The sequence below is a fragment of the Mytilus galloprovincialis genome, chromosome 12 (genome assembly GCF_965363235.1).
Source record: "Mytilus galloprovincialis chromosome 12, xbMytGall1.hap1.1, whole genome shotgun sequence".
NCBI lineage: Eukaryota > Metazoa > Mollusca > Bivalvia > Mytilida > Mytilidae > Mytilus > Mytilus galloprovincialis.
The window spans coordinates 31,504,274-31,531,241 of NC_134849.1; the positions used below are offsets into that span (position 1 = coordinate 31,504,274).

The 26,968-nt window shown below is 32.7% G+C and overlaps 1 protein-coding gene across 5 annotated transcripts; it reads left to right on the forward strand.

The window, feature by feature from the left end:
- The first annotated feature begins 1,001 nt into the window (after positions 1-1,001).
- LOC143055488 (calmodulin-regulated spectrin-associated protein 1-like) lies at positions 1,002-26,968 on the forward strand. 5 transcript variants are annotated; one of them, XM_076228637.1, is made up of 19 exons: positions 1,002-1,341; positions 4,114-4,209; positions 5,732-5,837; positions 6,470-6,579; positions 7,448-7,533; positions 8,030-8,174; positions 10,155-10,290; positions 11,362-11,595; positions 12,537-12,743; positions 13,589-13,685; positions 14,441-17,393; positions 18,458-18,585; positions 19,688-19,923; positions 21,909-21,968; positions 22,813-22,866; positions 23,736-23,810; positions 25,042-25,160; positions 25,595-25,758; positions 26,478-26,968. In XM_076228637.1, the coding sequence occupies exons 1-19, from the start codon at positions 1,282-1,284 to the stop codon at positions 26,602-26,604; spliced, it is 5,193 nt and encodes a 1,730-aa protein (XP_076084752.1). In that variant the 5' UTR covers positions 1,002-1,281; the 3' UTR covers positions 26,605-26,968. The 5 variants fall into 5 exon arrangements, with proteins under 5 accessions (XP_076084752.1, XP_076084754.1, XP_076084750.1 ...); XM_076228635.1 differs by having other exon boundaries at positions 1,003-1,341; positions 22,813-22,899; positions 26,478-26,967; XM_076228636.1 differs by having other exon boundaries at positions 1,003-1,341; positions 19,688-19,914; positions 22,813-22,899; positions 26,478-26,967.

The window sequence follows — 26,968 nt, forward strand, 5'->3', positions numbered from 1 at the left end:
CTGAAATTGTACTACAAGGTTCCATAACACAAAGGAATGGCTGGGATTGAGATATGGGGTTATTGGTCCAAGGGGGGGGGTTCAAAAAGTTGATGGAAGGGTATTCCAATTTTTTTTTCAAATATTTTTTAATTTCGAATTTTTGAAAAGTTTCAAGAAGAAATCTTCCATTGCACAGTATTGCACAATAGATTTGTAAGATCTTTGACCACATTTATTTTGGGTCAGAAACCTAAATTATGTCAAAATTTTTATCACAATTCAAATTTTGCCAGTCAGTATCAAAATTGAATATTGTACCCAAATTTGCCCAAACTGTTCAGGGTTCGACCTCTGCGGTCGTATCTTGCTGCTCTCAGCGAAGCATTTAATTGGAATTTCGTCCCCGTTTTTAAATTGGTCCACATGAGGTCCAAAGGGTCCAAAATTAAACTTTGTTTCATTTCATAAAAAAAATGAATTATTGAGGTTCTTTTATATGCCGAATGTAACCGTGTATTTAGATTTTTAATTGTGGGTCCTGTTTTCAACATTGTCTACATCAAGGTCCAAAGGGTCCAAAATAAAACTAAATTTGATAAATTTAACATTGGTTTGATTTCAACAAAAATTTAATATATGGATTTCTTTGATATGATAAATCTAACCATGTATTTATTTTTTTGATTTTTGGGCCCTGTTATCAAATTGTTCCAAGTGACTCGACAACTTAGAGTTAGGCAGCAACCATTTGATTTTCTGGGGGTGGCTATGGATATTTTTGGGAAAAAAGTATGTTTCCAGTTTTTGGAAAAAAAATAATAAACTTTGACACTGAGAAAAAAAAATGTCCGGAAAAAAAAATCCATAGCCCCCCCCCCCCCCCCCCCCCGCCAGAAAATCAAATGGTTGTTGCCTTAGGACAGCACGAAAAATAACCGGTCGTATATTTTCTGGCCGGACCCTAGGCCGGAGGTGAGGTCTTTATTTTAGCTAAAACCCAATCTGCAGGAAACGGAACCAGAAATAGCGCATGCGCATAAAAGCAAATACATTTAGAAAATATTTTCAGACAAAATATATTTTGACACTGAAAAAGATGTAAATTCTCCAATAACAGCGAAAATTTCTTCTACCCATTAACACCCTGAACGAGTCTGGTCCCTATGACAAATATACTTTCACTTTAAATTGGTCTTTTCTTCAGGGTATGGTGACTGGACTTCAGTTCGTCTACCTCGTAATTTGTTTGGAAAGATGATGTTTTTGAAATTATAAACAGCTTTAACAGAAACAAACACAATGGACAATTCAGACGAAGTCATAGAGATAGTTCCTATGGACGAGTATGATTCTCAGAAGGTACATACTGTAACTTTAAAGCTTATTATTATTTATAACATGTATAAAATAATATTAAAATTTAAAGACGGAGCAGACCAACTCCACAAGTCTTGAATGCACCTTATTGCTTGTTGTCTGCCAAAAATAAACACCACATATATTCGTGTAAAATATTGATGTTGTAATACAAAATGTCTGACACCACAATTGAAAAGTGATTGTTGCATGACCACAATGCATGTAGTTTAAGCTGGGCAGATTCTCAGGTCAACAGGGCCAAATTTCAAAATATTGATGAGGTTTATATACACATTATCCCAATGTGTCCACCATTCCTGGACATCACATGTACAAAAGTTCCCATAAAATTTTGAGGTCTTATTAGACATTTATATAGAAAATATCTGACACCCCAATGGGAAAGTAACTGTTGTACAAAATGTATGATGCCAAAAGTTCAAACAGGACATATAGCGAAAGGTGTATTGCTGCACAGGTCCTCTTTTTCGAAATCTACAAGTGTGTCTATATATAATTAGGCCACACTAATTTAATTCCTTTAAAGACCTGCCCGCACCTATTTTTTTCAAAACAGATTTTTTTTACAATCCCGCTTCCCGCATCCGAAAATGTAATCATGTTCATTTCCTGTTTTTTTTTGTAAATATTATAAAAAGATATCAACATTTGTTTTGAAAATCACAGTCGAACCTGTATATAACGATTTTAAACCTATTAGCACCCCACCAGACTGTGTAAATATCTGTGAGAATAATTGTTTCAGCATGAAACCAATTTATCCCCAGTGGGAGTGCTCAGATATAAATATATAACAGCGGAAATACCTGTACAGAACAAAACATTGGTGTCTTTCCCCTTACCTATATTCCCTATCAAAAAATGTTCATTGTTAGAATATGAAGGATTTGCCTTCATCTGCAATTATATTTTATGCTGGCGAAACAAAACTATCCATAGCCACTGCATCTATTGCACCTGTCCTGATTGATTCAGGGACCTGTCGTTTAGCAGTTATCGTTTGTTGATGTGGTTCATTGGTATTTTCCCGTTTGGATATATTAATTAGATAATTGGTTTTCCTGTTCAAATTGTGTACACTAATAATTTTAGGGTCCCTTATACATGTACAATGTAGCTTTCTGTTTGATCTGGATCAAAGCCCTGTGTAAAAGGCTGTACTTTGATCTGTTTGTTTTTATCAGGTTGGCTACTATACAAAACCTTTGAAAACCTATAATTTTTTACTCAAAAAGAGGAGAATTACAGCATATTTTAAACAATTTTCTAAAAGAGGGGTCCAGTTATTTTGAATATTAAATGAATTGAATGTGTTAATATGGTTAAAGTCCAGGAATATTACAAAATTCTTGGACATGTTTTTACCATTTAATCCCAGATAGATATATAGTTCTTTGGTAAAATATGAGCCCTTTTTGTACTAAAAAGTGTTTTTTACAAAAAAAAATATATTATACATGTTATAACTTATATTGAACCCTCATAAAAGGGATACATTTGTATTTATAACATTAAGGGGTTTTTCCCAACCTGATTATGACTTGGATGGAGAATTGTCTCATTGTCAGTCACACATACATAGACCAGATTTAATAATTCAATTATTTCTTGGTGAACAGGGAAAAATTACTTTTTTAAATTAAAGGAATGTCAAAGTACAAGTGATAAATCAAGTTTTAATATTGTCAAAACCTACTATTTTATGTTTACAAAAAAAAATTATAATCGCTCGCCTTTACTTTTAAATACTTTTCAAGCTCGCCTTAAAAAATTGCAAATTTTAAATATTTTTTTATTAAAATTTTCAAATCGATCGCTCGCCCCAATTTTTGGAGTCCAATAATTCATAGAACAAGAAATTAAATTGGTGTGGCCTTATGTTCAAGAGATATGGCTCTCTCTGAACACAGGTCAGCCTTTTATTGCCCCCTTCCAATAAACTGTAATCGTTTCTCAAGACCATACTTGCAAATGGTGTCAAGGGAGAGCCGAAAAATTCAGTCCCTAATTTTTTCACGGTCACCCAAGAATGGGGATAGAACTAGGAACCTTTGTGTTTGTCATGTTAGTAGTCAAATGGGCTATCCAGTAACCACTACACCACAGCTCTCCTTACTTTTTGAAAAATCTGGGAATTATTTTATGAAATGTTCTATGATTGATTTGATAATAAAATTATTTATTGTTAATTATATATGATTACTGCTAATTGGTATTTACAAATGTATTCACAGCTAAATTCGGCCTTTATTGTTATTGTTTAATTATTTTTGTGTGTTTGAGAATCATGATTGTTGTTTTAAACTTACTTTGATATAAATGGGTAAATATTCACTCCATACCATTTTTGTATAATTTATACAATAAGTTATATTAATAGTATTTTTATGAATTTATCTTGATCTTTTAAAACAATACTGCATGCATTAAGCTTGGTATGAGTAAAACAGTGAAGATTTCAAATAAACATGATAAATAACATGACAGATAATTGTTTTGAAAAAAAAATGTAATAACAATACACTCACCCAAATATGATTAAGATTAATTCAACATAAACAAAAATGTCAGAATCTCACTTTGTCATGTTTGTCAGAATCTTGCTTTATGTCAAATGTATGTTGAAACAACATGAACAATGAAAAAAAAATATTATGGCAATACACTAACTAAAACATGCAATAATGATTAATACAACACAATGAAAACGTTGTGAGAAACTCACTTTATTATTATTGTATAATTTTATAGGCAAAGTTACAAGCATCACTTGCCTGGATCCTGGAAAAATCATACAAAGGTGAAGTTCCTGCAGAATTCAAGCCTCCATTTTACGAAACATCAGAGGTAAAGCAACAGCTACAATTTATGTCAAATTTAACTAGAAAATACAATTTAAAAAGAAATGAAATAGCATTGTTATTATGATGTTTAATGCATACAAGATTACATGTAGATATATGAGGCAGGTGCTACTTGATGAGGCCATAAAAATACATGTGTGGTTCCAGTTACTCTACCTACCCTACTTTTTAGTCGTAAAAATAGCCTACCCTAAAGATTTTTTTGTCATTTTCCATGAAGCACTGTTAAAGTCAGAATGTTGCTCCCATAGACTCAATGTAAAAAAATAACATAAAATAAAAAAAAAATCCCTACCTGCCTACCCTATCTTTTTTTTTTAGATGTAACTGGAACCACATATACTATTTTATTTGGCCTGAGCTCCTAAAAGGTTATGCTTCTTTCAATATATATATCTTTGTGAAGCTTGACAACAATAAAAAAAAACAGTCATTGTTTAAGCTTATAACTTAACATGATTAATGTTCTTCTTGATATATAAAAAATTGTAGAAAAAAAAGAAATATATATATAACTACAGAAACCATGATCTGACACCCCAACCATTTTTGCCAACCGTTACCACACACTCTTTATACATGTAAACATAAAAAGAAGATGTGGTATGATTGCCAATGAGACAACTCTCCACAAGAGACCAAAATGACACAGAAATTAACAACTATAGGTCACTGTATGAACTTCAACAATGAACAAAGCCTGTACCGCCTAGTCAGCTATAAAACGCTCGAAATGACAAAGTAAAACAATTCAAACAAGAAAACTAACGGCCTTATTTATGTATTATGAATTGATCACTTTCTTTAAAGCATATTGCAATTGGTTGTACATGTAATTGTCTCATAAGACAAGAATATAAAATAATTATTTACTATATATAAAACTCTTAAAACCTACAAGCAACAGTTCAATATCACTTGAAAAAAATGGAAATTCCAAAAGGTGATAATTATATATAAGATAAAAGTAATCAGACTTCTCATGCTTGTTAAAAGCACATTCCAAGTGGTGATTGAATAAAATTTTACAATGCCAAGTCTTCTGCTTGGATCTAAAGTATGTTAGTTTCATTTTTAGGTTATTTATGCCATAATTGAAAATCTAAAAAAAAAACATATGCATTTGTAACAGAAACATGATAAAACTACAAACTTATAATCACCTTCTATAAGTGATTATTTTCTGTTGAGACTGCTGATATACAACATGTACAATGTGTATGATTTAAAATGTATATTATTTAAATGAAGAAAAAAAATGTATTTTAGGTATTACCGTATACATTTAAAAATAACATTTAAAAAAGTTAAACAACTATAATTAGAACAGCAAAAGTAACACACATGTAATGACTGTTTCAAAATGTTAGGGAAAATCTCTTCTCAGAGTACTGTATCATGTGTATAGAACATTTTAAATTCAGATGATACCAATATGGCTATATCATATAAATTACAAACAAAATTAAATAATTAATAAGTGTTAAATGTATACTTTTTTTCAGGGACAATTGCATGTAAAACCAAGACTAGCTAATCTGATGGTAACAAGTGAGCTGTACTGTCAAGCATGTAGGAATATGTTTGGGAACGTGCACTCGCAATGGCAAGGTATCAACTCATTAATGTCTGGCTCAAAATACATGTATGAAGAAAATTTTGCCTTTGTCATTATGTTTACATACATGTACATGTATGCCAGTGATATCATTTTAACAATGTTTAATGTGATATAGTGAGTAATGTTAATAAATTCATCACATCTTGTAAATTCTTTTTAGAGTAACATGAGTAACGTGTAATTTTGCATTTAAATGTAAATTGATTAAATTGTATTCTGTCACATGATAATCTTTTACCCAATAGAATTTTAAAGTATAGACTAGTCCTTGACATTATTTACATGATTTCAGTACATTTTTAATATCATATATAATTGGTCTTTTCAGAATCTGTAGGACCATGGGTAATTTCATTCCATTCAAGTCGCAATTTGTAAAATTTAGCCATTATAGATCAAAGGTCTTCAACACGGAGCCTTGTCTAACACAAAACAGCAAGCTATAAAGGGCCCCAAAAATAGCTAGTGGAAAATCATTCAAACAGGAAAACCAACAGCCTAATCTATATAAAATATGAGAAACGAGAAACACTTATGAACCACATCAACATGTTTTTTTACACAATATAGCTTCATTTAAATAATGTATGTTTGTAAATGTGTGTATGTTTGACCATTACAGGACATTGGAGTATCATTCAGGTGCTGTCAAGGAAGGGTATTTATGTTGTGGAACCAGATGAAACAGAAGTTACAGAGACCATCCTGATGAAAAATGCACCATTTCAGCAGGTTATTAATGACATCTTTATACTCACTGTAGGGGGCAAATCCCATCAATGTATATAATATGAAAATTAGAATTAAGAAATGATTGATGCAAGCTATACATTATTGTAGTTTTAACATGGGTATGCATTATATTTGTGATTATTTTTGCCTAAGCGATAGTGAGGTCTTAAATAACACGAATATAATGCCTACCCATGTTAAAACTACAATAAAGTCTAACTTGCATCAATTATTTTGATTCTGATTAGGACAATTAAGGTAATTTCTATGTCTGGTGTGTATATGGGTAAAGCGATTATGTAGGCTCTTCCATAAACCTCCCTTATTTGTTTGTAAAGAAGCAAACGACTGGTACTGTGATTTTTCAGAGGGAGGAGTTTTTGAACAGCCAGCATGAACAGTTGTCGTATCTAGGTCACACCACATCTTCCTATATCCATATATGTCAATTTTGGAATGCAACACTTTACAGTCATAATAACTGAATTAGTAATGTTTTAAGTTATTGAAATATATTAAATACATGCCAATTTGATAAATTCATTATTCTGCAGTAGTCAATATATAGGAAAAAAAACAAATGATTGGATTTAGAGCATTGGTTTATTCATAAAGTGAAAGAAGCGCGTCATATTAGAATTTGTGGTATGATTGCCAATGAAACAACTCTCCACCAGAGACCAAATAATATAGAATAAAATTAAAAATTAAAATGAGGAATGTGTCAGAAGGACAACAATCTTGCCTAATATCAGAAAACAGACGCTGGCAATGATTGACTATATGTGAAACAGTTACTACATTATAAGCATGATAAGAGCTAATGGGGATTCTGTGCATGTTAAATTTGATGTATTATTTCTTTCAGAATGCTCATCTAACCCTGATCGATTGTCTCATGATGGCTTACATAAGTGAAACAGTTAGTGTAGAAAGAGTTGTACAGGCAGTAAGGTAAGTGGAACTTTATAAATATTTTAAAAGGCAAGGGTGGGGTTGTAGGGATTTATGGTGATAAATTTTACACCACCAAGCATAAACTTTTTAAATACAGTAGTTCTTGCCTTGTCTGGATTTCCCAAACAATCGCAAAAATTTATTTTCATCTTTATTATTCATGGCAGCGATTCATTTTCATTACACCGCTAGCTTTATGACAAAAACGGCAACATTTTATGTGTAAATCTGTGGAAAACATATCAGGCTGAAAACAACAACATTGACAACAATGGCAGCCATAAATTGAAAATGTAGACAATAAAATACTGGATCAGATTCCAGGAGCGGAGTTTGCCGATCAAAAACATTAAATAAAAAAAAATCCATGCTGGTGACTTAATACAGCTAATAGATATAAACACTTTTTAATTGAAAGACAAAAGGTATATGAAAAAATTGAATTGTGAAATAAGTAATAGTAGAAATTGTAATATATTCTGTTCATTGACAGACGTTTTGCTGTTTTCAATGCATCAAGTGAATTACCATCAGACACAGAAAATGCTGTTGACTTCTGGTTCAATAAAGTATGTAGTACAGTCCAAAGTAAAGAGCAGAAGGGGTCACAGGTTTTAGAAGGACAGTCCAAAATGAAGGTATGTTAAACTGATGAAAATGTAAGTACACTGTAACCATGTTTACTAAGAGAGTTAAGCACTCTGGAAATTTAAAGATTTAGATAATGAATTTAATATTTTGGGGTTCATGAAGATGAAAATGGTTTTTTTTTAGGTTTATTTTTTCATAGATAGTTTCTATGTCTTCAGAAAAAAAGATTTAACATAAAGAAAAGTTTTTGATGATGTATATATCATAGAGGTATTGATAAACTTGCATAATTCTGCTTTACCTTGCATGACATGAGTAATCATAAAGTATTTTGTATTTCAATTAGGAATTGCAGATTTTTTTTGTTTTTTTGTTGGTGTTTAAGGTGGTACCCAACACTTTAACTCAAATTAATTTGGCTCGTTTAATTTTCTTAAAATTTTGACAAAGTATTTACTGTGACCCTTTTACAAAAATATAAAAATTTCAAAAAAATTGAACCAACCGTTTTATCAGGAAAATTACACTGGTTATATGGTAGTTTGACAAACACTTATTTTGATCATTAAGAAGCTTAATATATTCCCTTAAAGGGGCACTAGCTACGATATATATAAAAAAATAAAGTATGATTTTTTTTAGATCAATCATTAATCAAATTGGAATAATGAAATAATAATTTGCTTTTAGCAATCAATTTCCTTTAATTTTGTTGAAATAAGCGATTAAACATAATTTTTGACTGATTCACTTGCAAGTGAAAACGTCATCATCATTCTAACCGGTATTCATGTGAACTTCAAGTTAACCCCTAGCTAGAGATTGACAACGCATGCATTGTACGTGTACAGGTTATTTAAAGAAAAAGAATGTCAACAATGAAAGTGAAACTACGGTAAACCATTTGATTACTAATTCGATGCACATAAAATCATTCTTATATGGTTAAAAAGAATGAGAAACATCTATTTTTAATCTATAAAATAAAATCAAACAGACCTATAAAAATACAATTGCACGTGTTGGTTTAATCTATTCGTATCTTTTTTGTTTTGTTTACATCGCTTATATGGTCATCTGATGGACTAAAATACACACGAAACGAACCTATATATAATCTACCCCATGCTCTGTAAACTGTTTATTTTAGACTTTTGATAGTTTGGATAAATGTTTTACATTGTTATAAACCAAATATGAGAATTTGAGTCAAATCGGTTACAATGAATTTGATAGCTAGTGCCCCTTTAACAACACAACGTAATTAAAACGTTTAGCTGATTTTACAGAGTTATCTCCCTGTAGTGTTAGGTACCACCTTAGCATTACTTTCATCAAGCTTTGCAGTATAAGTGGGCCATCTTCAATGATGGAGAATCTGGAGTGTTGTATGTGGGTTCCAGCACACAACCTCAGAGTTCACTTACAAGTGAACACTGTAGATGTACTATTATGATCATTTAACAATATATTGGTCATTATGATATTTATCAGAAGAGTCCCAACTACAGATCTAGACATGATTCATATAGTTAATTTGTATTTCAGGTTGATAATGGATAGATCAAGAGATTTTACCAATTTTTTTATGGATGGAAGAACCATTGTACTTTTGTGGAAACTTAAGTGGGTCTCATTGGGGTCTAAGCGTGACGCGGGATTGTCGATTTTTTGTAAGCGTGACACGTGAAAGTCAAATTATTGTGTCGTGAAAACGGGAAATGAGGTCTTGCGGGACCCGGGAAATGACAAAAAAATGAGAATTGCTTACGTACATAGTGTAAGCGGGATACAGGAATCTGACAAAACATTAAGCGGGATCCGGGATCGGAACCCCCCAATGAGACCCCCACTTAATTGTGCAGATTTGCAATAGTTTCCTTGCATGCCTATATAGAAAATTCTTTCAACATTTTAATTTGTGGTTTGTCTCTACTAATGAAATCTAGAAAATTGATATCCCAACGCAAAATAATGAATTCAGAGATTTTTTCATTAAAAATTATTACTATTAATTTATATTTTAGGTGAGAATTGTGAGTAGATCAGGGGATTCCTCATTAGACATGCCATTTATAGAGGAGTTTCTGCAGGATATTGGTGATGGTTGTTGTCTGGCTGTGCTGGTACATTTCTATTGTCCTGAACATCTCAAGCTGACAGGTAAGAAAATAAAAAAATACTTAAATATACTGTGTCTTAGTAGTCGATTGTGTTACACAGTGTTCTCCCCAGATATTTCAGATATAGCATCCGGCTAAAATAGGAAATTTGAAGTACCATCATGTTTCTAGAATTATAGCATCACATCCATAACACAATCTATAAGAAAATCAATTCAGATAGCATCACATTACCATGACACTAAAAGGGCCTATGGAGAACACCGGACTGACCAGTCAGCTAGAGGTATAGAGGGAGGGTTGAGATCTCACAAACATGTTTAACCCCGCCGCATTTTTGCGCCTGTCCCAAGTCAGGAGCCTCTGGCCTTTGTTAGTCTTGTATTATTTTATTTTAGTTTCTTGTGTACAATTTGGAAATTAGTATGGCGTTCATTATCACTGAACTAGTATATATTTATTTAGGGGCCAGCTGAAGGACGCCTCCGGGTGCGGGAATTTCTCGCTACATTGAAGACCTGTTGGTGACCTTCTGCTGTTGTTTTTTTTTTCAATGGTCGGGTTGTTGTCTCTTTGGCACATTCCCCATTTCCATTCTCAATTTTATTGTTAACTCAAGAGAAATTAGATTGCGAAATTTTGCTACTAGGTGAAAAATTGCAATAATAAAAACTCACATTCAATAATATCCAATACATATATTATGTATGCAGATTATCTTGATTTCACATTAATAAATCTCACATTTTGTTCTTTTTTCAAAAATCACAATAATACACGTAAGAAATGCACAAAATAATTTCTAAATTTACCATACCTGAAATCCATTTAGTCACCGTTTCTAAGAAGAAGAAAAAATGCATATTTACTGTATTTAACTGTTCCTTAGATATGAAATGAGTCCCTACATTGTAAACCATTAACTTTTTTTTAATAGAATTAAGGTTCCCGAATAGGGACAGTTATACAATGTACACAAAAATATGGCCTTGTTGAACTAATTTCAAGCATGTCAACTGCCTACCAGATTGAATGAATAAATAATAAATTAAAGACTGAAGTACACACCAAATGGACTAAGATTTTAATGGCTGAATTGATTCATTGACAGATATTTGTTTGAAGTCCAATCTTGGTATAGCAGACTCACTTTATAACCTAAGTCTAGTGAAGAAGTTCTGTGGTGAACATTTACCCAGCAATTGTTTCCACCTGTCTTATGAAGATTTCCTATATACACACAATAACTTGAAGCAGAATCTGTATGCATTGGTTGCTGATCTATTCCACTGGTTTGAGATAAATCCAGCTCCCTGTGTGAGGTCCCCATCAAGAGAGGATTCAGGTTTGTATTGATAAAAAAAATAAGTATTTGAAAATTTAACGATATGTAAGAGACAAAGGAATCATCTGATCTCTGGGTCAAGAACACATGTGACGTCTAACAAACCATGTCTAACAGCATGAGAAAAAAGGAGGGTATGAGATACAAATTTATGATATTTTTCGTAGTGGTATTAAGGTTTTCCTTTGTTCGTCGTTATGTCCTCAGGTACATCCTGAAATTGATTTCCTTTCTCTAACTTTTTTTTACCAAATGATATGAAACTTATGCACAAAGCTGAATACCACTGACACAGATCAACTGAAAATTTCGGTTGAATCACTTTTACTGTTCTGGAGTTATGTCCCTTAATGAATATTGAACAAATTATGCTAAACTTGTTATTTCCACTCTCTAACTTGACTTTTCCTCCAACAAATGTTCTGAAACTTATACACAATGCTTATCTTATTTAATCCTCGGTAACCAAAGGCTATTACAATTGCGACCATGACTGTTTTTGAAGCTGTTAATAAAGCAAAAATTGCTTCCTAGCATTAAATAATAATAATGAGTTATATGAAATAAAAGAGTGGCTTTAATTAGCAACTTCAACTAACTATGCAGCCTTCAATAAAGAGCAAAACCTATAAAAGCCCTGACATGAAATGTGAAACAATTCAAAAGAAAAAAAAACAACAGTCCAAACATGTTAAATACTATGGAAGACAATGACAAAAACATAACAATTACAAATCTGACCAAAAAAATAATCTGCATCAGTATTCTACTTTGGGGGGATGAGTAAAAGAATATTTTGCATTAAATTCAGAGATGGAATAAAGTTACATTAATAATTAAAAAACATTAATTCTAGGGTTCTTGATATACAGATCATGGTATTTTGTATAAATCATTTGACATTATCATTAAGGAATGTATTTTTTTCACTATTATTTTAGCATCAAGACCATCAACAGCAAAACATATAACAAGCAACAAGGTTCTAAACATACCAATAAGTAATGTAACCAAACAGAGCTTCAAAAAGTGTTCTATGGATGACTCAGGTCTACATTCGCCACAAGGTGGAGCTGTCCATGTGCACCCACATAAACCACTTCTACCGAAGCGTCAGATGCGATCGGAAGAAAGAGAACATCCTCCAGGTAAAAATTGTAGGCCTCAATTTTTTTTGCTTTTATCTTCTTGAAAGTCTAAACTGATTGATTGATTGATTGATTGATAGATATAGATTCTACCACTGCGTTGAGTGAGATATGATATTTATCCACATCAGACATTTAAATTTTCAAATTTAAAAAACGCATGGCTCACAAAGCATTTTAAATGTTTAATATAAATTTAAGTGTGGATAAATATCTTGTTGCAGGAGATTTGGTGGTGGGAACTGTTTCTCTTGTGATTTTTAGATGATATACAGACAATCATAATCCTTCCTTTAGAATTATCTGCCAAAAAATGTGTTCTTTATATATGACATCATCAGACATGGTCGTCATTTTTCATGAAGTCACAATAGGAAATTCAGAGGAAAGCAAAAAAATTTGACGTCATAATCGAATTTTGACTGAAGAGGAACTGAGATAAAAAAAAACACACACGTTGATTAAATAAAAATAATCAACAGGTCAGGAAAAGGATAAATTGTGTGAGAACTATAGAAATGGGCTTATCTTATTATTTTTTCATATGGATTTTTATTGTGCTCTTTGCTCTTTACATTGAAACCATCTCAAAATTAAAAGAAATTACACATCAATAACTTTAACAAACTTTGTGCATGGAATTTTACAAATGAAGTCAACCCTAATTGAATATTTATTGTTTTAGAATTTTCGGTGCAAAAGTTATAGCATCATTTAATTATTTATTTATTTAAATAAATTTAATAATTCATATTTGAATGTTTTAATGTCAATGAAAGTCTTAAAACATATACATGCACATGCTTAAGGTAAATTTCTATCTGATGCAGCTTATATTATTTCAGTAACCCAGTCAGTAAGAGGTGGAAGAAGATCATTGTCATTAAGTTCAGCTAAAGAAAGAGATGTTATACAAGAAACAATGTTAGCCTGGCAAGATAGGTACTATAAATACCAGTTAAGGCAGGGATTAAGTTTGGATTAGAATAGAAGACTTTAGTCTCGTGCAGATCTTTTTTAAATTGGTCAATAGCCATGCGGCTCTTGGGCTGATATTGAACCTAGGGCTGATAATACATGCGATATGAAAAATGCCATGTAATAATCTGATATTATCATCCTTCCATACTCCTATATCACCCTGGTCAGTAACTCCATAATACTTGTATCGCAGCTTTGATATGAGAGAAGGCATTATTAAACTTTTCTCATTAAATCTTAAACAATCAAGCATGGGGATTGAAATCTATGGGTGAAAGAGTACCACCCTTTTAAAATAGCAAGGTTATTCCTTAGGAATATAATCACATTTTGTTCCTTAATTAAATTAATAATGTTCAATAGCATATATAGAGTTTAAAAGTATAAAAGTATGAAAGCAAGTGAGGGTATACATCAATAGGGAGCAGTTCAAAGGTAAAAAAAAAACAAAGCCAAAAAAATCAAACGTAGTCAAAACATAAACAACAAGTATCTATTATGAAGTTTGGTGTACATATTGCTGTCAAATTTAAGAATTAAATTAATCTAGGTAAAAAAAGCTAGGTGTAAGATTCCTGTGAAACACAGACCTGTTCTTCAACAACTAGTTGAAAGACTTGCTTCATAATACACTATGCAAAAAAGGGTAATGATAATGATATGAACAAACATTCAATAATTAGAATGTATTAAATCAATTTATATATATACTGCAGGTCCAGTAATAATGATGATGATGAAGCAACAAAATCAACCTCCTCCAATCTGTTAGCCAATGTAAGCATTGATACTGAAATGATGGACAGCTTCTCTGATGATGTGATTGGAAGTATTGACATAGGGGATGACACTAACCCAACACCGCCTCCCACATTAACTCATCCATCTGATCAACAAAGGGAGACAACTGCTTCTAATTTACATAATCAGGATCATCCAGATTACATGGAAGTTCAAAGTGTAACATCAGGTGTTTCTCGCATGACTGATCACAGTGGATTTGACGATGTTCGCACACAGAATGGTTTATATTCTGATACTAGCATGAATAATTCAAATATAAAGTCTGGTTCTCATAGCGTAGAACCTCTTTTGACAGCACGACTGAAACCTGCAAAGGAGAAAACAAATAATCACAGTAAAGATCAAGAACGTAGTCATATAATCAACAAAAAATCCCCTACAAGGAAGGAACCCGAACTGATCAGTAGAGACTTAAGGTCACCTACAAGGTCAAAAGGAAAATCTACCGATAGCGCTTGTTCGTTTAGTTTAAGTGAAGACAGCAGTGTGACTGACTCAGTGACGCCTCTTCCTGATGATATGTTATCTGATTCAGAGACATCACAACAGAAATCATTGGATAGGCCAATATTTTCCGCGTTTAGCATTCCTGGAAATGTTTCTGAACGAGCAGTTGATAAAAGTTCTGATTCTGTCAAGTTAAGTTACACCATTCAGAGTCAGGTATATACTCCTGAAACGGCACGGGCTGCAGGCATCCCTATTGTGACAGGTAGTTCCGATAGATCCTCTTTTGTTCATTCAGATGGAAAAACGTCAGTGTCGAGAGAAGGAAGTGTGTGTAGTAGAAGCTCAGGTGACTTTTCCGACCATGAATCTCATAAAATACACAAAGATCATAAAATTAAAGAATCTGAGGATGTTAAAACTCCGACTGATATCTCTTTTAAAAAACCAGAAATGCTGATTATTAAGACTGGTGATGATATTAAACCTAATACAGAGAAAAAAATCATGACAACAAATTTTGCTGAAATCCGTCGTCTTAAGCAAGGTCTTGGAAAAGTTGATAATTCTGGACTTGTTTTCATGCAGCATGGACAGGAACCAAAGAGTGGAGAAAATAAAAAGTCATCTTTTAACAATAGCAGTAATGGGGCAAGATCTGAAAAAAAGACATCATTTGCCCCGTCAAATAATCACACTACATGGCAACAAACTTTACAGAATGCCAGTCCGTCTGGGGAATCAGCACAAGGTTCAGCAGAACCCCCAGTTCCCTCAGAACTCTTGCAAATTAAAATGAAATTAGAAGAAAAAAGGAAACTTATCGAGAAGAAAAAACAAAGAAATGAAGTTCAGCAACAAAGGCTTAGACAAAAGCTTGGAAAAACTGCTTTCCTTCATGTCCTTAAGAAACCTGGTGATACAGAAAATGGTATTCTGGAAGAGGAGGCAAGAAGCTCTTCTAGTGGATCATTTGAAGATTTGGCAGGCGCACAAAGACAAGATATTTCTACGGAACGAAAACCTCAATATACTCAAAAGGAACATTCCCCTTCACCTGCAAGAGCAGGATCAGATGAATATGACAGTGCTAATGGTATGTCACAACGACCATTCTCACGTGAAGGTATACAGCAAACTATTGAAAATGTACGCAAGAAGTGGTTTAAAGATGATGGTGAAGTTGTGACACAGGCTTATGCTGAGAAACCAGAGACGCCTGACAGTCCACCGCCATTTGATAGTCGGCTTGCAGAAAAACATTTACCAAAACCTACAGCTGATTATAATACTTCTTTAGATAAATTTAATAGGAACCTGTCAGATCTGCAAATTGAAATAAATCGATTGTCTTTGCAACAGGAACAAATAAAACAGTCAAGAGGACTTCCTCCACAACAACAGAGGAATGTCCAGCAAAGGTTGCCTAATACTAGTGTTCCCATGACAACACAGCATCACATGACAAGAGGTCCTGAAATTTCTTACAATCCTCAAAGCATGCAACCTCAACAGGTCCCAGTGGGTCCAGTTGTACCGAGTCAAAACCAGTATATGCCAGCCACAGGTGCTGGTCTAAACCAATATCATCCAGCTACAAGTACTGGTCACAACCAGTATGTTCCACCCTATAATGGATACCAGCAAGTATTTTCTCCTTCTTGTCCATACCCTCCAGCTCAGCCACAGGCATTTGGTCATTCACCACCATACCCAGTGCCCCCACAACATGGGGCTGGGCCTATGACGTCTTCCCCTCATACTCATGGTATGGTTCCAGCATTCAGTCCAATGGGACCAGGTATTCCTACTCCTGGACTGCAGCACAGTGCTGTTCCTTCTAGTCATGTTGGTGCTCAGATGTATCATCCACCACCAGCACAACCAATGACAAATTACCAACCAGTGACTTCAACCGTTACAAATATACATTCCAATAATTATTCAGTACCAAATTCATACCATTCTCAAACGCCTGTGTCTGGACAGTATCAGAATTTTTCACAGACTCCTAGTCGGGCAACGACTGATACATCGCTGACTCAAGTGTCCTCATTGTCAGACACGTCTCGGACTAATGCTCAAGGTCATTTAGAATCTGTGATAAGTAATGACTTAAGTGGTGTCTCTTCAAATCATACAGGAGAAAATGATTTAACAAGTAAAAATGAATTCTTTGTATCATTCAATGAAAGTACTCCAAAAGCCAAACCAATATTGGGTAAAAATAGACTAAAAGCTGATTCAGTTTCTGCAGTACAAGAACAAGTGAATTCCAACCAAAACCGGTCTGAATTGGATAGTACTAGTCATACACAGGATGTCTCTCAAGGAAGTGATGCATCCCAGAATGCTTCAGGACAAAATATTTCTGGTATAGGCTTTGTGATTGGTGAAGATGAAACATCCATAAACCAGGTAAGTTGATTGGAGGACATATGTCAATTTCATTGTCAATCAGTTTAGAAAAAAGTAAAATAACAAAAACACTGAACTCCGAGGGAATTTGAAACAGAAAGTCCCTTATCAAGTGGCAAAATCAAAAGCTCTAACACATCAAAGGAATGGAAAACAACAGCTGTATTTTTACTTGATATGGGTATTCCTTATGTTGAAAATTTTGGATTCAACCTTGTTTTAAAGTAACTAAACCTCTCACTTGTATGACAGTTCTGTAGTGTCCCATTGTATTGACAGCAATGTGTGATGGAATTAAGGCTATGTTGCATTACATTTGTCTGTTATTGGACACGTATTGAATGAGGTCTTTAGTTAACTCACTGAAAATATTTTTTAATTCTACATTATAAAATTAATTTTTGGAAATAATATATATGTAGATATAAGAAGATGTGGTGTGAGTGCAAATAAGACAACTCTCCATCTAAATAACAATTTATAAAAGTAAACCGTTATAGGTCAATGTATGGCCTTCAATGTGCCTTCAATGTGCCTGTTTGTTCCATATATGAAACACATGTCTTTAAAAAGATGTTGCATGCATTTTATTCTAGTTCATGTGATATATATACTGTTCTTGACATGAGGTGATATGCATTTATTATAATATAAGTAAATAAAATTCACTTGTATAAGTATCCTACAAATTCATTTATATAAGTATATGAAAAAATCAACATTTTTACTGTACGCTTTTTCTTTATTTCCAGATTTTTTTTCATTTCCTCATTATTACCGCAATGAAGCAATTTATCATCTATGCATCACACCAAACAGTAAGCTATAACGGGCCGCAAAAAATGACTGGTGTAAAACCATACAAACAGGAAAGTCACAAGTCTAATCTATATAAAAAATGAGAAACAAGAAACACTTATGAACCACATCAACAACTATTGAACATCAGGTCCAGCATGAAAAGAGCATTAATGACATTTAAGAAACTAAATATCTTGAAATCACAAATTCAGTTCTCATATTTTTTCTTTGGATGCAATTTTTCATATACTTTTTTAATTAAGGATGAAGCTGAAGAGATTCAGAAAAAGAAAGAAAAACTTATTCAGCTTCAACAGAAAAGGAAGGAAGAACAGGAGAAAAAGCGTCAGTACAAGGAAATTGAGATGTCTAGAAGGAAAGATCAGGAGAGGTAGGGCATAAGTGTGTTAGACCCAGATCGACGTCCGTACCTCAAATCGACATCCAAATCATTTACAAATTGACATCCAATATTTTGATACTCTATTCCATAAAGATTTTTTCAACCCGAAATAGGTAACATATATGTTAATATTTATCTTGATAAAAGTTAGTCAAATTAATCTACATTGTAGTATGTCATTCCTATTCATATCAATAATTGACATGCGTGTATGTGTAAATAAGTGAATGAAAAGAAACCAAACGACATAAAGAGGGCATTGGCCAGTCTTCAACAATACACAAAATAAAGAAGTAGAGCCAATTGTTTTGTGAGTATCATATTTTGAACTCTGTTTACACCTGGAGTGAAACATATATAGAGAAGCTAAAAATTGGACGTCGATTACAGAAGCCTAAAATTGGCCGTCGATTAGAGAAGCATAAAATTGGCCGTCGATTTGGAATGTTATTTTATTGTGACGTCGATTTGAGGAACGGACGTTGATTAGAGACCGGACGTTGATCTGAGTCTTACAAGTATACTCATGAATTTTTGCATAATTATATATATAATGAGCTCTCAGGCATTTTCCAGCTCTTTTCATAACGCTAGTAAGACAAATGTTTGGTCGACTTGCTTGCTTTGTTTGTATAAATTTTTACTCAAGCATTGTAAATAAGATAGACATCTGCTAACAATATAAGTAGGCAAGGTTAATCTGTGTACAGGTAATTTTTTTATAATGTCCAATCAAATTAAACTGTCAATCTTAACAATACTTGAGCAAACATTGATACAAACAAATTATCCTTGTTTTCAAAATTCCAATAGGGAACATATCTTTTATAATTGTATAAATAAACCAATTGTTCAAGACGTTTTGGCCATTGGCCTTCTTCAGTTGTTATACAAACAAATTAAGCAAGCCAAACAAACTGTTAACTTGCTAGCATTATGAAAAGAGCTGTAAAATGATCTGAAAACTCAATATGTGAGATTAAACTTTTTTTTTTTAACAAATCATAGTGTTTTGTTTGTATGTTAAAATGTCATGTTGGTCATACCAACAAAATTGGAACAATAAATATTCTTATTCTTATCTCTCTAGGGTAAAACAGGAGCAATCAGACCAAAGAAAATTAGAAGAAAAGTTACGAAGGGAAGAGATTTTCAGACAGTACCAGGAGAAAAAACATAAAGAAGATGAAGAGACTCGTCCTGTCGTCAAACGAGAGCGATCATTTAGGCAAAAATCGCGACCTCAGTCCATGTTCGTCAAACCAAATAAACCTGCCCATAAAGAACCCCTACACACTTCTCAAGAAGACTTAACGGGTAATACAGGTTTGATACTAATGTAAAATTGACATATTGTGGATGGTTTTATTTCTTCATGGGAACCAATTTACATGGGCTCATGAAACATAGATTTTTTTTCAGATGTTTTCATGATTTTCACTAGTTTTATATAGATCCAATTGGAAATTATATTTCATGTGATAATTAAATTCTTTTGTTTTTTTTCTTCTTAAAATCTATGAAAATTAGATTCCCATAGTTATCATGGTTATGAAATCACAGTATTTAAACATGATCAGTTGCTGACTGTTACTGAACTGTTTTCAATGAAGATAGTCTTTGGTCAGACAGGTACTGTAAAATTTGTTCTTTTAAGACGGAAGATTTTGAAAAGATGAAAAAGTAATTACCTGAGGGCTGTTTGATTAAATTGAATGTGGCTGGGTAACAAGGGAAGTAATATTTTTTATCACGGGTCATTTACGATTTTCTGTCCCATTTAATGTAAAGAAAATTACTCAAATTATGGTTGGTTGTCCGTTTTTTTCTTCTTTATCTTCAACACCCATTTTAATAGACCTGATAGAAGCGCTAAGTATCATAGACATTGCTTTGTATTGATTTTGACAGGTAATACTATAGCTTAAATCACAAATACAGCTTTGACGTCCTTTTTCATGTTAGTCAATTTGGTCCTGTTGGTATGATGAAAGCTAATTTTATTTTGATAGAGGCCCTGTCAATTTGGTATGATGAAAGCTAATTTTATTTTGATAGAGGCCCTGTCAATTTGGTATGATGAAAGCTAATGTTAATTGAGGCCCAGTCAATTTGGTGTGATGAAAGCTAATTTTGATAGAGGCCCAGTCAATTTGATATGATGAAAGCTAATGTTAATTGAGACCCTGTCAATTTGGTATGAAGCAAGCTAATTTTAATTCAGGCCCTGTCAATATGGTATTTAATGAAAGCTAATGTTAATTGAGGCCCAGTCAATTTGGTGTGATGAAAGCTAATTTTGATAGAGGCCCTGTCAATTTGGTATGATGAAGCTAATTTTAATTGAGGCCCTGTACATTTGGTATGATGAAGCTAATGTTAATTGTGGCCCTGTTAATTTGGTATGATGAAAGCTAATGTTAATTGATGCCCTGTCAATTTGGTGTGATGAAAACTAATGTTAAATGAGGCCCAGTCAATTTGGTATGATGAAAGCTAATGTTAATTGAGGCCCTGTCAACTTGGTATGATGAAATCTTATGTTAATTGAGGCCTTGTCAATTTGGTAAGATGAAAGCTTATGTTAATTGAGACCCTGTCAATTTGGTATAATTAAAGATGATGTTAATTGAGGCCCAGTCAATTTGGTATGATGAAAGCTAATGTTAATTAAGGCTCTGTCAATTGTTATGATGAAAGCTAATGTTAATTGAGGCCCAGTCAATTTGGTATGATGAAAACTAATGTTAATTGAAACCCTGTCAATTTGATATGCTGAAAGCTTATGTTAATTGAGGCCCTGCCAATTATATATGATGAAAGCTGATATTATTTGAGACTGACAATTTGGTACATTGAAAGCTAATGTTAATTGAGGCCCAGCCAATTTGGTAGGATAAAAGCTAATGTTAATTGAGGCCCAGTCAATTTGGTGTGATGAAAGCTAATGTTTATTGAAGCCCTGTCCATTTGATATGACGGAAGCTATTGTAAATTGAGACCCAGTCAATTTGGTATGATGAAAGCTAATGTTAATTGAAACCCTGTCATAGGTGATGATGAAAGCTGATGTTAATTGAGCTCCTATCAGCCAATTATTTGTACTTAATTGTATTAAAAATATTTGATAGCTCCAACCTCTCCTTTAACTGCATCTGCCTATGTAACTGCATAAGATTACCAGAGTCATTTACATCACCTAAGCTTTCCAGTTCTGCTTTTATTTTTTAGTTTATTGCTTTTTTTTTATTATTATTTGTTTGCTTTTAGCTTTGTTTGCATTTTGTTTAGTTGGCATGATTTATTTTTAGCTGGAAGGCGGTATCCTCCTCGCAGTAACACATTTCATCATGGAAAAATGAGAAAAGCAGGTTTGTTCAAACTTTTTTTTTAATTGCTATATAGATAGGATGTTAGGTATTGCAATTATAACCCTGTCGCTTTTAAGCAATAATAATACATCGCAATAATTTCTGAGTTTACAGTATGCTTAAATCTATTAATTAATTATGAAATTAAGTTGATATGCAACCTTTCAAAACAGACCAAAAAAATATCCTTTTTTGTAATGAATTGTTTCAAAATCAATCAAAATCATATGCATGTATATGTATTATATGTGCACTTGCATAAGATGAATTTCTATCCAACATGTTGAGTGTAAGATATTGAGAGTGCAACACAATGATAAACATAACCCCAAAAACACCTTGTTTAAAAACATTTCAAAGCACTGATAATAGCTATAATGTATTTTTATTGATGAATGTCACAGTTCAAATTAAACGTCTTGTTTGATGTTAGATGAAATTTTGCATGAGGAAAAATTCTGTAACTAATTATGGGCTATTAATCAAAGCATGTAGACTTATTATTTGCCGTATTTTCTGTTATGAGCTTTTTGACTTGAAAAATATTGTATGATTGTCATTAGGTTCATTAAGTACTGTTCCTGCTGGATAACAGTTCGTCAGTTCAGTCATGGTAAGAAAATCAAGGTCAAATATAAAAAAAATAAGGTCACTGACTAAAAACTATATTTTCTGTTTATTTGCCTGATTGCTTGGCAGTTACTTGCAATACTTTACATTTTGTATTTGTTATTTGGAAACATTTGATTTAATTTATTAACACATATTTATAGCTCTTTTTTTAAACAGAAATTTGAAGTACTGATGCTATCAACTCTGTAATATTGTATTTTTTACCTTTTAGTTTCCTGTAATCAGCTAACAACTTCAGCAGAAGGGAAGTCATTAGCCTTTGGAGGTATGACACATAGAAAGAGACCACCCTCTCCAGGTATTCTTTGGTCTTTGTATGAACATAGGGCCGAGGGGTCTAAGTAGTTAATAATTTAATCATCAGCCAGTCAACACTGAGGTTGTGAGTTTGAGACCCACTCCTGCAGGGGCACTCGACTCCAATCTTAACTGACTAGGATTGTCAGTTTTCCTATTGAAGGTTCATGGTTTTCTCAAGGCAATTCCTCCACTAATTAAAACTGGCCACAACGAAATAGCTCAAATGCAGTGCTAAAAAGTGGCGCTTAAACACCAAAAATAAAAAATCAATTTAGGAACAATAATTTACTGGATTTCTTCATGTTTAATAGAGGGGCCCAAAAGTGCGGGAATCTGCATGGAAGAACGCGAGATAAAATTGCCATTTCAAGATGAACGAACAATTAAAAAATTCTTGCACATTGATCTTTTAGCCGATTTTACAAAACACAATGAATAACGAACCTTTTACACGGCTGCAAGTGAAATAAATAGGGCAAAACATGTTGCACGAAAATTTCCCTTTACCACCCTCTTAATATTGTATTGCTATTGTGTCACTTTAACCGTTCTAGAATTATACTCCTTCACGTTCTCTACTTTAGATTGCCTCAACCCAATGCAATAAAACTTAAACACAATGCTTATTACTACAAAATACTGATTTAAGTTTGAATTTTGCTAAATTTTCTATAGTTATCTAAAATACAAATTTGAATCAGTTATGTTCCTCTATATGATATGCAAGAGGGGGCATCATCTGTGTCCCATGGACACCTTCACCATTCACCATTTATTCTTAATATTTCTCATAAATAGAACCATTTTTAGTTAAGAATATGACTGTCATTTCAGATTTACAGGGTAGAGGTAAAATGTCTGCTTCAGGAAGTAGTGAGGCTGGTTCTATGTCCGGATCAGATTATTCAGGTAATCATGTTCATTTCATTCATGATACTGTGGATTCATAAATATTCGATGGATACCAATTTTTGTGGATTTCCTGTTAACATGTGACCCAAGAATTCAAATGTTCAACGAAAAACTAAATTTCTATTGGCTTCTATTCAGACTTTGGAAAAACCTCGAAATCAAATATCAACAAAAATATGATTTTTCCTCATACCACGAAAATTGGTTCCCAAGGAAATAAATGAATCCACAGTATACAAATTCAAATTTCCCACTATTTATACCATCGCAAATTTATTTGCAGTTGTATTATGTTATGATGTTGTTACTTTTGACTTTATAATTTTCAACGAATAACTACTTTGGTACTCTGTAAGAAATACACAATTCTTTTAAAGTCAATTCGAAGGCAAGGTCTAGTATCCAAATTGCACCTTATCAACAAAAATAGCTGCTGAAATCTTACAAAGTTTTCTGTGAGACGAAGCTATTTGTAATTTAATGATTGGACACTATACACAACTTTCAGCATAGTATAGGTAAACATGGTTAAATAAGCACAAAACATTCTCAGTATATATATCAATGGATAAACTGTTCACTAAAAAAGGAAAATCCGTGAAAATGCTGTCATGCGATGTTAAAAAAAAGTCATCTTTTTAAAAAATGAACAAATAAAGTCTGTTACAAGTATCCCTTTCGTTAAAAAATAATAATTAGTATGGACTTATGTCAAGGTGTTCTAAATATTTATAGATATGAACAAAACATCTGTTATTCAATTTTAAGGATGTGAATTGAATCATGGATGCAATTTGCTACTCCTCATTATAGAATCATGGATTGTTTGAAGTTATACGTAGCTTCAAGTCCACTTTTCTAGGATTCAACATAGATTCAAAATTATATTGGTTCCAAAGAGGGACGAAAGATACCAGAGGAACAGTCAAACTCATAGATTGAAAATAAACTGTCAACGCCATGGCTAAAAAAGACAAACAGACAAATAATAGTACACAAGACGCAACATAGAAACTAAAGACTAAGCAACACGAATCTGTATAGTAAACAAGGATAGGTCTACAAAATAAACACAGAATGGAAACTTTTGTCCGGATCATAAAAAAAAAGTAGGTGAAAAAACTGTGAAAAAGGTGCTGTTTGGGTACTCTCACTTTACAGTTATTACAAGTGTATGATGCCATTGTGACCGTCTGTAAATGTTTGATACATAGTTTTTCTTTTGTAGGTCCAAAGTTGTATGTTAAACCTAGTACCAAATCCAATAAAAGTATTATAAATAATGCTATAAGTCACTGCTGTCTGGCTGGAAGTGTAAACACGACCATGAAAAACACAGTTTTAGAGGTAAGTCACAGATTTAGGCAATTTTCAACGACTCATAGCTTGGAAAATATGATGACCCATACTTTTTATTACATTTTTGAAAAAAAAAGCTTTCTGTAAAATCTTCATTTTGGCAAAGAGTTAAAAAATTCTATCTCAAGAAATATATAGTTACCTATGATCTACCTTAAGGATCAATTGTCAGTATGAACATTCTGGCGCTATGAAACATGTGATAAATGGATATGACACACTAAGACTTGGTATAAAAGTGACACCAAACATCCACTTATTCCAACATCAATTCGAATTCTGATAGCAAAAAATCTCATTTCGGAAGACTCTGTATAGATACTATTAGTATTTAGTTGTTGTAATATTACAAAATATTGATCACATGATGCTAGTATTACTAGACTTGCAATTGCTTTAAAAGTTGTGATTATATGTTTCAGGTTTTAGAAGGCTCTGAAGCTCACCATTTTATGATTCTATTCAGAGATCATAGTTGTCAGTATAGAAGTCTATACATGTACTATACAGATACAGATTTCATGATCAAGTTACATGGAGTAGGGCCAAATAGGATAACAAATTCCATGATTGAAAAGTTTTATAAGTAAGTATTAATACATAAATATATATATATACAATATTGCATCAGAAAACACAGAACAGATAGAACACAAAAAAGAAGACCATTAACCAAACAAGCAGGATTGATATATATTTTGACACTTGTGTCTTAAGAGTAGCAGGACTCGAGTCTTTAAGGTGGTACCCAACACATTCACTGAAATTTTTATGGCTCGTTTAATTTTCATAAAATTTTGACAAATGATTTACTTTGACCCTATGACAAAAATATAGAAATTTCCAAAAAATTGAACCAACCATTTTATCAGAAAAATTACACTGGTTATATAGCAGTTGGACAAACACTAATTTTGATCATTGAGAAGCTTAATATTCCTTTAACAACACAATGTAATTAAAACGTTTAGCTGAATTTACAGAGTTATCTCCCTGTAGTGTTAGGTTCCACCTTAAAAAATAAACAAAATCTCAAAATCCCATGTATACCTTGCGTCATGGCAAAATTTAAGGAAGTGTGGTATCATTACCTATAAGATTACTATCCACCAAAGGACTAACAATTAAAGTTGTCAACAACTAAAGATCACTGCATGGCCTTTTAACCATCATCTCTCAACAACTTCCTGTTTCATTTATCATTGGAGATGTGTAAAGTTCAAATAGATTGATTTGTGTGCTAAATATCCTTTGTCAAATAGATATTCATTTATTTATTTTTATTCTTTGATTTTTTTTCTTCAGATATAATAGTGGTGGAAAGAAATTTACACAAGTTGTAAGCACAAAACATTTATCTGTCTCAATTGATGCTGTTGTAATTCATAATTCGTTGTGGAAAACTCATAAAATGGCTGCTAAAAACAAATAGCTTCCTTTAAAAGCTTGCAGTAAACTATATAAGAAGACTCGCTAGTGCTTGAGTAAAGAAGTTCGTAGCAACTGTAAATACAGAATAGATCTGAAGTGCTAATCCATGTTCAAGTGCTTTATATAATAGCTGTAATTTGTCTGGCTTAGAGGAAGGCACTGGTATGGGTACATCAAGAACAAACGTGTCTTACAAGGACAATTGCTTTTAATAATTCTATGCAGTATATATTATAAAATTGTCAAGGAGGATATTATAGAAGACCGCTTTTATATTGTAGATGTTAAATGTGCTTGTTTTTTTATGAAGAGATATTTACTGTAAATTTAGAAATTATTGTATGCATTTGTTATTGCGATTAAGT

Excerpts from the sequence above, each read along its gene's own strand:
- LOC143055488 (XM_076228635.1), top strand. The coding sequence starts at position 1,282 with ATGGACAATTCAGACGAAGTCATAGAGATAGTTCCTATGGACGAGTAT. Across the intron at positions 1,342-4,113 it reads ACGAGTATGATTCTCAGAAG|GCAAAGTTACAAGCATCACT; the intron begins GTACATACTGTA and ends ATAATTTTATAG. Across the intron at positions 21,969-22,812 it reads TGGAAAAATGAGAAAAGCAG|TTTCCTGTAATCAGCTAACA; the intron begins GTTTGTTCAAAC and ends TTTACCTTTTAG.